Below are 14,047 nucleotides of genomic sequence, written 5' to 3'. Positions count from 1 at the left end.
CAAATTCGGAACACGAAATAAAATCCAGACGCCTCTTTCTCGAACTCTCTCTCCGTATAAAATCTATAGGCAGGCACGTAGCCAAGGAGGGGAACTCCAGAGGGTCCTGATCCCCCTTCTTCGAGACCAGAAATGAAAAAAAAAAAATAAAGAAGGATGAAACAAAAAGAAACGAGAAAAAGAAGAATCAGTGTCAAAAATAAAAAGCTACAGCAAGCTTTTGGTTACTCTTTCTTATGAGGAGATTTGTATTACTAGCGAATAAGCGGGATATCCTGGAAAAGTCAGGGAATTCGAAATTTCTAGAAAAGTTACAGAATTCTCAGAATTTCTGCTACTAGTCAGGGAAATTTCAAGGTTTCGAACATAGTGCCGTTCTGTAATAGTGTGAACATTTTGTACCATAATTTTTCGTCATTTCTTCTCTGCAGCATCAAACATGTTATTTCAGAAACAGTTTTCTACTGCTCCTTTAACCTCTCATTTGGAACAGACAGTAGTTGACGTAATTATGAAAACAAAAAAGTTATGTGGAAAGAAAGTTCTGTTAACATTTAATTCAACAGAGAAAGGAAAGCAGATATTGTAAAATATTTTACAAGACAATATTGGATAGCCTATGCAGCTCAATTGGTAGAGCGTTGGCTTCGCATTCGGGAGGTCGCGGGTTCGATTCCCGCTGCCGACCATCCTGATTGGGGTTTTCCAGGGTTTCCCTCAATCCTACCAGGCAAATGCCGGGATGGTACCTACTAAGACAGGCCCTGGCCGATACCTTCCCAAATCCTTTCCATTGTTGTTGTTGTTGTTGTTGTTGTTGTTAGATATCCAGTATAAAATGGCCTCTGAGCTGTATCTGGTGATTGTTAATTAAATAAATAAATAAATAATGGATATGTACTATTTATAATAGTTGAGGTCATAATGAAAGGAAAATTGTTATAATTGAACGAACAAACAAACGGAATGTAGATATTGTAAAATCTTTTTCAATACTTTTTTATATTGTTTTACTCGAGATTTCTTCATAGTTTATTAAAATACTTATTAACGTATCCTCATTTTATTGTCCTAACAAACCAGTAAAATATATGTTGCCAGTAAAATAGTTTAGCATGATCGGGACCCTGGTGTGACAACCACAGTATTTCATGTCTCGGAACCCCCCCCCCCCTTCCTCCTTTACGAAATCCTGGCTACGTGCCTGCCTATAGGACACCTATAGAATTTGTTTTAATTCGCGGATATAAATTTATGTCGACAGTCAATGTTTTTATATTATATTAAAGTCTGTTCTTTTCTTATGGTTTTACACTACGTTAAGTTTTCATAATCCTAATGGGTTTACACTAACTACAGTCACGCACTATGTCTCAGTGAGAATTAAGCCCAACAAACTTAAAACGTAACTTTCTTGCTAGAAGGCTGTACACTGACCTTTTTGAGGGGGAAACAGAAAAGCTTCCATTAGTTATTCGTAATCGTAACTTTAGTGTTTGAACCATGATGATATTCTCAACATTTGTCCATGGTAACAAAATTATCGTAAAAGTCGTTCTCAGTGGGTACAAAGAGGGCCAACACTTCGGATGAACAATCAACTCGTTGCTGTTTCTGAAAACGGGTGAACATTGTTCGACACTTTCACTCATTCCAGACATCATACCCAGACCTGTATCCAGGGGGGGTCTAGGGGGCCGCCCCAGCCTAAATTTTTGCTGCCCCCTATAATTTTCACGGTAGGCTTGCAAATGAAGTATAATATGGTTGGATCGGGCCTCCTACATTTTTGCTCTAGCTACCGGCTTGGTCATACCTTTAAACATCTTTTACCAGAAGCAAAAAACATATATAACCAGTGGCGTATTTAAGGGGAGATTCCGGGATTACCCCGAAATTTTATTTACTATTTTAAGTAAATTATATTTCTTGGAGAATTTTCACATTTTCAGGAATCCCCCCACGAAACAAAATCGTAAATATGCCACTGCATATAACCATTGTACATCTTACGACATGGACACATTTACTATGGAAGTTTCATAAATGTAGCACAACACTTTCAGTACAAGAGCAAAATCTTATTGATCGATCCTCGTATAAATTCGCTTCCGAATTAGTAGTACTCTTTAGAGTGCTCGGTGGCTAGAGTTTCAGAAATAAAGATGTGTGTCTACAGACTATGAAAACTTAATGATAAAAGAGCTCCACACTTAGAACAGCCTACAGGAGTAAAATAGTGGTTATTGATCAGTGACAGAATAGAAATGGAAAATGTTACCGAATTCGTCAGTTGGGATCTTCCTCCACGTTCCATCACCGTCAATGTTATAGATACCTGAAATTGGAAACAAAGAGAAGAAAGAATTTGCCGCAGTGGCACACATTTTTCTGGAATGTGTTTGAAAAAAAGAAAAAAGAAAGAAAAGTAAAAACGACAGAAACGAAAAGATAGAATTCATAAATTGAGAAAAAGTTTCAAGATAGAAAAAAGTAAAGTAGCGTAGCAAGTAGCAAAGCAGCGGTACAAGCAGGAAAGGGGATAATAAAACAAAGTACGTGTTACCACATCATAGATTCCGATCGAAGTTCCTCTAGTAGAACCTGTTAAGCTGCTAAATATGCGTCATTTCCGTCCAACTACTTTGACAATTCCATCCTTACTGCTAGATCTGAATTAATTTTTCAACAATATTGTCATACTAGATCTGTAGTATCACAGAGTATGTAAAAGGATCCCAAACTTTTCTTCCATTAAATTTCTTAAATGTGCTATATTGCGATTCCTCACATATTTCTGAACGTAAATAATAATGACGTTAATCAGTAGGTCCCGTCTCATATAGCCTCGCTGCTGAAAGGGACATTAAACTCAAAATCAACTCAGCTCAAAAAGCTCTTATTAAGATCTTAAATGGGATTTTCTACCAAGCTATCTTTGTAACTATAATACTATCATTCCTAATTAAATGTCACTTTCATTTGACAAATCATCAAAAACTGAAGATACTGAATTTTAAAAAAGATAATCAGATAATTAGTTATTAGATGACTGGATGATCCAAAGATGAATTTTTAATACACTCACCTCCAAAAGTATGGGAAAGTGGAAGACACGTAAATGATACCGAACTGTGGAATCGAACGTGTGGGAGAGACTAAATTGAAGATTATATGACAAAGAAACTCTGTAAATGGTGACTGTAATCTGCATACTTTGTTCCGGTTCATACCATCAATTCGTTAGCGGTTCCAGATGTATTATTAACACAGGAGCTGGCTGGCCTCATCCGCAGAATGGAAACCTAATACTGAATATTACTGGCGATGTCAAACGGGACAGACAAGAAATTGTTAATATGAATCTAGATAAAGTAGGCAGCGGGGCCGCGGTGGCTCAGTGGTAGAGCGTTCACCTCTGGATGGGGTCCTTGGTTCGATCCCAGCTCGCGCCAATTGACCTTTGTGGTGAAGAAACACGGGTTTTCTCGGGGTTTTCCTGTTTCCTCCAACTTTCTTCATCCCACCATTTCATAATTTCTCATAACAGTCTCCTTTAGCCTAACCGGCATAAGCAAGGGACGTAAAACTTTTTTTTTTTTTTAAAAAAAAAAAAAAAAGGTAAGTAGCTTACTGTCGCCAGTTACTGTTTCTGTGTCATATGACCTTCAAAGTGGTCCCTGGGTATCTCTCCTACACGTTCGATTTCACACATCGGCTTCGGTCTCCTGTCTTTACGGTATCCATTAACTTCTGGACACTAGTGGACTGAAAATGTATCTTTGGATCACCCAGTCATCTAATAACTTAATTATCCAACGATTTCATTAATTAAGCATCTTAAACAACTCAAATTTTTGACAATTTGTTAAATGAAAGTGGTATATAATTAGAAATGGTCGTATTAAAGATCACTTGGTAGAAAATTCTATTTAAGGCCTTAATAAGGACTCCACGGTTCTTGTGTCCATCATGACTTTTGTTCAGAAAGAATCAAAATGTTGGAACATTTAAGAAAATTAACGGCAGTCATTTTTAACATAAGAAAAGTGCGGGGTCCTTTGAGAGTTAGAAATACATTTCTTGTTCGTTGTGCAGAAAGGTAATTGTGACCAATTTTAATGCCTGTGGCCAAGATCGGATCCAGGATTTTCTGAAGGGGGTACATCAATAACTACTACCACATTTGAATTAAATCAGATTTTTCTTAGTGACTTTAGGCATCTGTCGGGAATAAGGAATATTGTTTTGCTTGGCGAATCCTTTTGCTTCAACCTTCAGAAAATCGACTTCTTGCTATTGCAAAGCTTTGCTTACTTTTTAAGCCCCAAACTTCAAGTGTTGCTATTTTCACTGCTAGTGTCTCATTTTAGGTAGTGTATACTTACAACGAAAGGGGGCGCATGTGCACCGGTGTACCCCCCTAAATCCGGCCCTGCCTGTGACCACTGACAGAGAACACATAATGCAAGATACTGTTTGCAATGAGCGCAAATCGAAGAAATAAAAAGAAGAAGAAGAAGAAGAAGAGATTTTATAAGGCTGTTTCCTGCTTCTTATAGATATTTCAACAGTGTTGGGTGCCTACGTCATCTTTATTAGTATCACACAAGTAATGTTTGTACGTCCGTTACTTCTCACAATATCTCTTGAACAGAAGCGATTTTTTTTTTTTAAAAATCTCTTTAATAGCAATAGATAGCAAGAGAGATTATCTCGGTCGAGTACGTTAATAAAGTCAGTCAGTTAAACATATTAACGAGTAACGGCGACTTACGTTCGCCCGTTAAGTGCACAACGTAACTCTTGAACGAAAGTGATTTATTTATGTATGCAAAGGTAGTAGAAGTTATACATTTAGCCGTTAGATGGCAGCAAACGTTCTCAGCGGCCGACATCTACCGGATGAAACGGAAACTTCTAGTGTGCGATCATATTTACTGTTTACCAGGATGTGTATATATACCATTGATTTACATGGGAAATTATTTTTTGCTGTTACCTTTGAAATGGACTGGAGTTATTATTATGTGATTTTGCTTATTTCAACTTCAAGTCTAGCATGTCCCTTGCTTTATCAAAATGAATTTGTTGATTATATAATCTTAGAAATTTAATATTATTTAAATTAAATACAGTGGGATTTCGATAACTTGAAGCTACAGGGAATAAACACAAATTCGAGTTATCGAGTAATCAAGCTTCGAGTTATCAACGCAGCCACAACAAAAAAATCGAGATATTGAGGTTCTGCGTTCCTTATTAAAAGTGACTATAACCTCTATAAGTCGAAGTTCTATTCGTTCAACCTCTACAACTCGAAGTTGTAAAGGTCCCTTAAATTAAATAAGATTACTGGTGAAAATAAAATACTGTAAATATATTGTTTTGGAGAGGTAGGGGCTTTCATATCTATTATAGACATGAGTAAAACGCATTACAGTACACATTGGCAACAATGATAAGGCTAGCAAAAATAATTACGTAAAAGCATAGAGGTATAGCTTAGAGTTATGGAGGTCACATCACGAAATTCGAATTATAGAGATAAACTTCGACTTTTAGAGGTTCCCAGGTACGCAAGTTTGAGTTACCGGGGTTTTATATATTATTATTAAACCATTAAAATTCGACTTATCGAGGTTGTAATTTTTAAACATTCAACTTACAGAGATTATTTTAACATTGGGTGTTATGGAGAGTTCAAAGGAATGTGAAAAAATTCGAGTTATCAAAGAATTCGAGTTATCGAGGTCCAACTGTATAACAAAATTTAATTTTCATGAAATGAGGAATATATAAATAGATTTGAAAAAAGGAAAAAAAAATCAGTAACAATAAAATTTTCTACGGTTCCTACTAAAAGTGCATCGATCCACTTTGCGTGCATCCCATCTCCCATGAGAACACCCTATCAATACAAGAATTGTCACATTTCTTTTAACTAGATCACATGTTCACATGCGTGAAAATTTGTACAGCTCAATACCTATCCTTCAGTATGAAGAACCGAAATTATATATATTGTGTAAATGCTCACAAGAAAAGGTTACACGAAATGCTTAAACAGAATTGAACTGTAACAGTTTCAACTCTTCATTTCTACTCTTTTTTTTTTTTTTTCAGTTTTCTGTAAATATTCCCGGAAACGAGTCTGAATTTGATCATGCATTGACGTATCGTTGACATCTTTGTATACATTTCAACCACTTGAAGTTTAGAAACAAATACTAACGTTATAAACACCCGTCACTGTTTGAAGTAGACTGCAGCAGGCCGCTTGTCACATGGTTTATATATATATATATATATATATATATATATATATATATATATATATATATATATATATATATATATATATATATATATATATATATATATATATATATATAGTTTCCAGGAAGTGGTTGATTTTTCCCTGCTTCTCATGCATACACATACAAATATATTTGTGTCGATAGACTAGAGACGTTCGAATTACACTACGATGTGTGCATTCATAAATTCCACTTCCTGTTCATAGTTTTGGCTTTGCTCCAGAAAGATTTAAGAATAGGTATTGATGAGTAAGACCGATAAGAAATAGCCTCTTACGCAATGCAAGTTTTAAATGTGTTCAAAAAGACTCTTTTAAAAAAAAAAATGGTATAAGGTAGCATTTTCCGTATTTTATAGTTTAAGTGATGAGAAATCCAACTTTCCCGGGCTGGACTTAAATCTCTCGTGTAACTTTCAGGATAATGTCTGTGTAAGATTACTTAATCATGAAATAAAAATAATAACTTGGATTTGTGAATGCCCGTCCTTTTGTTCGTTGCTTGCATAAAAGTATCAAGAGCAAATTTAAATATGACCTTCAACTATGGTTAACAGAAACAACTGTGGGTATGAACAAAGAGCCTCGAGAAGTCGGAGGTTCAAGACCGCGTTCACAAAAGCACTCCATTGACTTCTGTCCTTAGCCAACTGGATCCAGTTACTACTTTGTATTCCTATTTCTGCGAGATTTATCTTAATATTGTCTTCCTATCTGCGCCTAGGTCTTCCTAATGGTCGTTCTCCAATTGGATTTCCAGTTAAAACTTTGACAGCGTTCCTACTTTCTTCCATTCTGGCTACATGACCTGTCCACCTGAGTCTCCTAGATTTGATGACCCTAACAATGTTTGGTAAACGGTATAAATTATGTAGTTTCTCGCTATGAAGTTTCCTCCATTCCCAATTCCCGTTTCTCTTGGGTCCGGATATTCGCCTCATGATCTTGTTCTCAAATACTTTCGGTCTACGTTCTTCCCTCAGAGTAAGGGACCAGGTTTCGCAACCATACAGGACAACAGGCATGATTATCGTTATATACATTTTAAGCTTCAAATTCCTCGACAGAATTTGCAACGATAAAAGATTATGAACTGAATAATAACACGAATTCCCTGCTTTTAATTGACATTTAATTACTTTGTAAATATGATTTTGGTCTGTTAATATTGATGCACTTTATAAAAAGTATTATTTGATATTTTAACGCATCCACAATTTGAAGTATTACGATCCCGACGAACTTCCATGTATTTAGTTTTCTCTGCATTTACTTCTAAACCAATGTCCCTGCAAGCGTTTAATAAGACATCTGCATTTCTTTTTATTGTTCTCTTCTCATTTCCTATTAAATTTATATTATGAGCATATGTCATAATTCAGTGAATATCATTCAGCTGTAGGCCATGTTGATATCTTTGATTTTCCTCATAGGGTACTCCAGGATAAAGTTGAATAATAATGGCCAATAAACACGTTTCATTATACACTATATTTTGGGTTTATGATTTATTTATTTATTTATGTATTATTTTTCTAAAACAATGTCTCAGTGTAAACGAGAGACAATCTAATGCAATCATACCAATGGAAGCTTCATGAGCATATTATATTTGTAATCGATTTCCTTATGGAGGTTCCCATTATTAATATAATAAGTTTAAATGCTCATGAAGCTTCCATCAGTACAGCTGTATTAACATATCTTAATGCTAAATTCAACACAATTATAGCGTATTTTCTTTCTCCTAGAAATCAAAATTGATAGCGGTCAGAAATTCAAATGTATACAAAACTGTAGTTACAAGTAAATTATCCGTTATCAAAACTAATTTAAGACATGTGGTTGTGGTGAATGGTTGGAAACCTTCATCCCAGCAGTGGATTGACAATGATTAGTCATATTAGCTATACGTATACCGTTAGACATAATCAACCGTTGCCATGGGATTTCAACTTCCCTACACTTCTCCGCAACCACCTGGCCAGCTCAATTTTTAAACATAAACGTGTCACTGAAAATTACAACTATCCTGATTCATTTGTGGAAAATTGTAATCGTAAACAACTTTGTTGTCAACGGGAAATATTCAGTTCAATATCTCAACTTCAGGGGAGAGGCGTTCTTTATCGTTTTGAGGGGCTTTTTAACTCCCTTTCGAGAAATATTCATTTCCTTAAGATAATAATACATCTCTACAAATTGAGTCTTGTTTCTTTTGAATATTATCATTTGTAATAGATATTTAGAGCGAATATCTCGATATATTTGTTAGTGAGGTCTATCCGTTATCATAACGGCTAACGACGACTTTAACGATGCCTATTTATAGCCCATATCTCATACATGTAAGTGAATTTTTAAATTATGCTCTTCGCAATAATTACCTAGAGTGACTGTCTCCACCCAGTTCATTAATGAAGTAAATCCGTCAATATTTTAATGTGTAACGGTGGCTATCCATATCATATACATATGAAAATATTTCGTGTGATCCTCTCTGCTGTCATTACCAGAATTTAATACTGAAAGTTGGTTATTAATACAGGTTAGCTGGTTTCTGTAGAACCATAGCTGACCAGCTTAGTTTCTTCAGTTTCTTCATAGGCATTCTGCTATCATTGGCAGGTCACTTCCTGCAACTGAGAAACTTCCATGCTCCATAGTCTTCCAGTATATAACCTTTTCGTCTTCATGTATGATTTTTCTGTTTTTATATCATCCATCAATTTTAGTTTCCTTCGCCCACTCTCTCTCTTTGCTGCGACCATACCATCTAAAACGTCTCTTATGATACAGTTCCTTTTTAGCCAATGGCCTAACCAGTTTCGCTTCCTCTTCTCAGTAATATGCAAAACTGTTCTATTCTTCTAACACACTCATTCCTCTTCCCCTCGACCCAACTATTCTCTCCGTTCTCCACACCTACATTTTGAAAGCTTCCAGTTGTTTTTCATCAATTTTGCGTAATGTCCATGTTTCCGCCCCATACAATACAATATTCCTCACGAAGCATTTTGTGAGTCTTTTTCTCAACTCTTTATTCAAGATCCTACAAAATAGCATTTTCTTTCTCCTAAAGGCTTCTTTCGCCATTCCTCACCTTGCTTTTATTTCACGTTCATATACTACCCAGGCATCGAAAACTAGTCATTGTTCTATTTTCTCACCTCCTGTTTCTATATTTCACACCGACCGCTTCGTTCCAATCACCATGGCTTCTGTCTTTCTAACATTTATTTTCATCCCAAATTCTTCACAGTAAGTTTTCTAACATCTTATTGATTTTCTTTTGAGATTCCGCCACAAGTGTCATATCATCTGCAAACTGTATACATCTAATCATTCTGTCTCCTACCGAAATGACGCCACGTACGCTCTTTTTCACTATGTCTTCTAGATACATATTAAACAATGCTGGCGACAGACAGCATCCCTATCGAGCGTGCAACTTGTCTCATCTAAGGGAGACGAGGAAGGTCCTTTGAATGGCACATGTGCTGTTGGTAAGCGTTTCTGAGAAAAGGCCTTTACGTAGGCCAAGAAGAAACTGTCAGAACAATATCAAAGCAGACCTGAGAGAGGGATATCATTCACTCTGGTCTAGTGGCTAGCGCGTGCGATTTTGATTCACAGGGTCACGGGTTCGATTTCCTGTAGAAAAACATTGAAATCTTTATGTACTACAAGGTTCGGATTCTTCCTTTGGGATTCACGACTAAGGAGCATATTAATCCCGTTCCTTTAAACTGTCTTAAAATTGCACTGGATCATTTAAAATGTTTCAATTTTCGTGTGTTGGGCGTTGCAGATACAGGAAATAACTTGTACACATTGCTCTGTAACAGTTTTGTTATCAGCCTCTAGTTCTGTATAAATTTCACCAGCTATTTATGGATTTGTTAAATTTATAAGAAACACCATTATTGGCACATACTAACATTATGATTGCTAACATTATGTATATATATTTCTTCTTCGTTTATTAAGAGTGTAGTGTTCTGTTTAGCAGCGAGGCAATGTGAGACGTGGATCAACAGTTTAACATAAGATCAGAAGCATATGAGAAAAAAAGACATTTGTACGCGTAGAACTGTTTATGCGTACTTGTTTAAAAAAGGAACACCTTTATTGAGTATAGGGATATATTTGTAATAGAGTATAACTAAATAAACGTTGAAGTGATTAACTTGTGATGACCATTGCTGGAATCTACACAACTTTCGCTGAAACAGTTCCTCCTTGCCTTGTTATGGCTCTGAAAGGGTTAAAGTGTGATCCACGTCTCATATAGTCTCAGTGCTAACAAGGACGCTAAACTCCAATCTAACAAGACAGTTTCATGAATTCATAAACTCTTGTGTTGCAATTGAAATCACATATGGATTGATTTGAGAAATCCTTTTCAGCGCTACGGCTAGTATATGAGAAACAGCCTAGTGTTTAAAGCGATATTCGTACCATTATACAGATTTATACCCAAGGCAAGTACAAATCGAACCTCGTACCATACATATAGGAAGTACACAGGGAGGAGGCACTAAAGCAGTTTCGATTGGATTTACGGGATCAGACATCTTCTAGTTGTGTACATTTTTTGTGCAATTCCCCTTCTAAAACTGGTTCACCTGTTATGTTTGAGCTCTTGTCTTCAGTCTAATGGCTAGTGCGCACGCCTTTGGAAACCATGTACCGAAAGTAATAAAAAATGAAACGAAATCTTTAAGTTTTACGTCTTACGGTTATGCCGGTTAGGCTAAAGAAAAGAGATGAATGAAATGGCGGAATGAAGAAAGTGGAAGGAAACGGGAGAACATCGGGGAAACTCACGAGCACGGTGTTTGTCCACCACAAAGTCCACACGGCGGGAACTGGGATCGAACCAGGGACCTCAAGCACCAGGGTCTACCACTGAGCCACAGCGCGAAAGTAATAATGAAACAAACATTTCAACGAATGAATCTGTAGAGACTACTTGTCTATTTTCTATAGTCAAAGTAGACGTTAAAAAAATAAAAGTAAAATTTGCTTTTTACTAAATAACCAAAACGAAGTGCCCTGACTCAGTTACACCTAGTGGCTCTAGTTCTCTAAAGTTCGAGCCTATTGCAAGGGAAAAGGAAAACTATATTATTTAACGTACATTACAATTCTAGTTATCCGCAATCATTTGCCCCTTGTTCCCTTTGGCATCACTGCAAAAGCACCGATCCTGGGGGCCTGGCCACCCAATGCTCATGTGAGCCCCATGTATTTTTATAAATATGTATTTATATTGTTATATGTATTTTTTATGAATATAAAAATATTTGGCATAATTTGAATTCAATCTGTCTTAAAATCCTGATCTTAGACCCTTGTCTGCAACCAAACACACATTTGAATGCCCCCAAGTTACAGAGAAATCGGCGCCCTTGATCGTTGCTGTATTTCCCTGCATATTTTCTTACCAATAATAATTTCAACACATATACACGAATCAACAAAAATAAGCTAGAATCACATACATTCTTGCCTATAGTCCATTAAAGTTTAAAAGCATGGCAGAAAAATTGAAAGTCGATTAACTGTGGCTGGTCGTGCGTCTAAATGAAGAAAGATTGTAGAAAGACCAACAAATATTCAACCAAATAACAACTCTCAGTGGACAGGCAGCATAAAATGGAATCTACATCCGGGATATTTGTTTCTGCGGTATTGACCCTTTCAGTTTCTTAAGCCTTTCAGTGAATGAGAAAACAAAAGCAATTTGGATTGTTGTAAAGTGATGTATCTTATCTTACACGAAAAATGATATTCTAATAAAGACCGACAGTTGGAAATACTGACAGTGCACATTCCATTGTTACCCGTGACGTCATTTCTGGATTCTCGCCATCTGTGAAGCAGAATTAGGACATATCTCACGTGGCAATTGTCTCACGTGGGCTACTCATCCGCTGACGTGTTTCGAAATAGTTATTGGATCGGCACGAACACACGCGTTACTCTCTCGACAAAGGTTGTCTCAATTTTTTTTTTCTTCACTGTTCGTCGGCGAAAGCAGAAATTTATCTCCGTGGAAGAGCAATATCTTTCTTCCGTTGGGACTTCCTCTCGACGTCAAAACCATCTCCTCCACATTATTTTAGTTTTCCACTCACTTATCTCCGTTCATTCTTTACCCATCTTTTTATAACTAGGTAAGTGGGTTATCTCAAGGTTTATAAGCATATAATATGTAGCACTGCGTGATGTGACAAATTATAACGCAATAGACAATATGAACTAAACTTAAAAGAGATCAAAACCAAAACGATGTGAGCCGAATTCAGAAATTCCTGGTGAGTAAAGCTGTGGAACACAGCCTCTGTTCCCGGGTCAAGCCAAGCCTGTACTTGACCCAGCTCGGACACTAATATCGTGATCCTTATCCCTCAGAGATGGATTACTTGTCCACCAAATTTGGTTTAGTTTCAGTCAGCAGTTACCGAGAAATAAATTACCACATGCACAAATTTGGAATGAAACTGTAAGCTCCCATATACTTACGTCGGAAGCTAATAATGTAAAACAGCAAAGGCACCCGAGTAGTAGAAAAACGTTAACAAGCCTGATTCTACTGACGTGACCCAACGTTCGGCACAAATTAATTTCCCGAACCTATGGGACAGGTTAGTAGGAAAATCATGCAGACTGTGCCAGAAATATTGCTGTAGTAAACCGAGAAGAAAATGGAAAGGTACTATTTTTTGGATAAATGTACCATTTATTGGAGCTAAATAAAAGGCTTAGAGGAAAAAGAACGTCACAATCTTCAGAAAATTGACCATTCAGGTTTCCCGAAAATTTTCAAGCAAAGATGCAGATTTAATTCCAGGAGCTGTACCCACACCCATATCTAAGTTGGAGGCACCATAACGGAGCCAGTATTCTGTAATAATAATAATAATAATAATAATAATAATAATAATAATAATAATAATAATAATAATAATAATAATAATAATAATAATAATAATAATACCATCAAAACTCAATTTCTGACCACGTTTAGTGTCTTCCAGTTGACTATGACCCATGACCGTGAGTATACTCCCCAAAAACTTCTGTCAACATCCCTTATTTTGGAAATTTTTAGGAAAAGCCTCGTTTCATTCTGTAACTTTTCTATTTATTCAAGTAAATTAAGAATGATCTCAAAGTTACAAATAACTCAAAAACAACTGGGATTAAACTACTCACCACTCTAAGGATAATCAAAACCCGTATCTACAGTAAGTATTCTGTACTCTACCATTAAATTTACACACACAAAGGTCACAAAAGCATAGTTAATAATGTTTTAAAACAACACACTTGAACCTGTAAGTCTCTCATAAATTCTTGCACTCAACTTTAGGTTAAAATTCATTGGATTTGTCAGTTTTCATAAACTACGAGTATAACTGGTTCTTAGTGATAGACACGAACATGTATTATTTCCAAAAAAGCATGCATCGACCTAAGCTGTAATAGGTGTACTATCAGACTAGGCGTACGAGCAGAGGCATGCAATAGTAAGCAAATCTTTAACCCATTGGTTTCTTTTATTTCTAGAGTTTCACACACTTGTGAAGGACTTTGAAAATATTGCACTATAGGAAGAAATAGGAATTTATCAATTAAAATGTTTCATTATATATATATATATATATATATATATATATATATATATATATATATAGTTTTTAATTAATTAGAAAATGA

The 14,047-nt window shown here is 36.0% G+C and overlaps 1 protein-coding gene across 4 annotated transcripts in view; it reads right to left on the bottom strand.

Moving 5' to 3' along the window:
- Ptpmeg (protein tyrosine phosphatase Meg) overlaps positions 1-14,047 on the bottom strand; it is a 530,463-nt gene that overhangs the window by 186,657 nt on the left and 329,759 nt on the right. Inside the window, exon 1 of one of the 4 annotated variants that reach the window (XM_081740359.1) lies at positions 2,282-2,402. The exons of the other annotated variants lie outside the window; for them this stretch is intronic. Coding sequence (XP_081596485.1) covers positions 2,282-2,387 — 106 coding nt within the window. The 5' untranslated portion in view covers positions 2,388-2,402. Of the gene's footprint in view, positions 1-2,281; positions 2,403-14,047 lie in introns of those variants that run through there. 4 annotated transcript variants of the gene reach the window in all.

Source organism: Thermobia domestica, chromosome 15, assembly GCF_964235325.1.
Source record: "Thermobia domestica chromosome 15, izTheDome1.hap1.1, whole genome shotgun sequence".
Classification (NCBI taxonomy): Eukaryota; Metazoa; Arthropoda; class Insecta; order Zygentoma; family Lepismatidae; genus Thermobia; species Thermobia domestica.
Note: the sequence above shows the minus strand (reverse complement) of the source record. Positions and strands in the feature narration are given on the sequence as shown.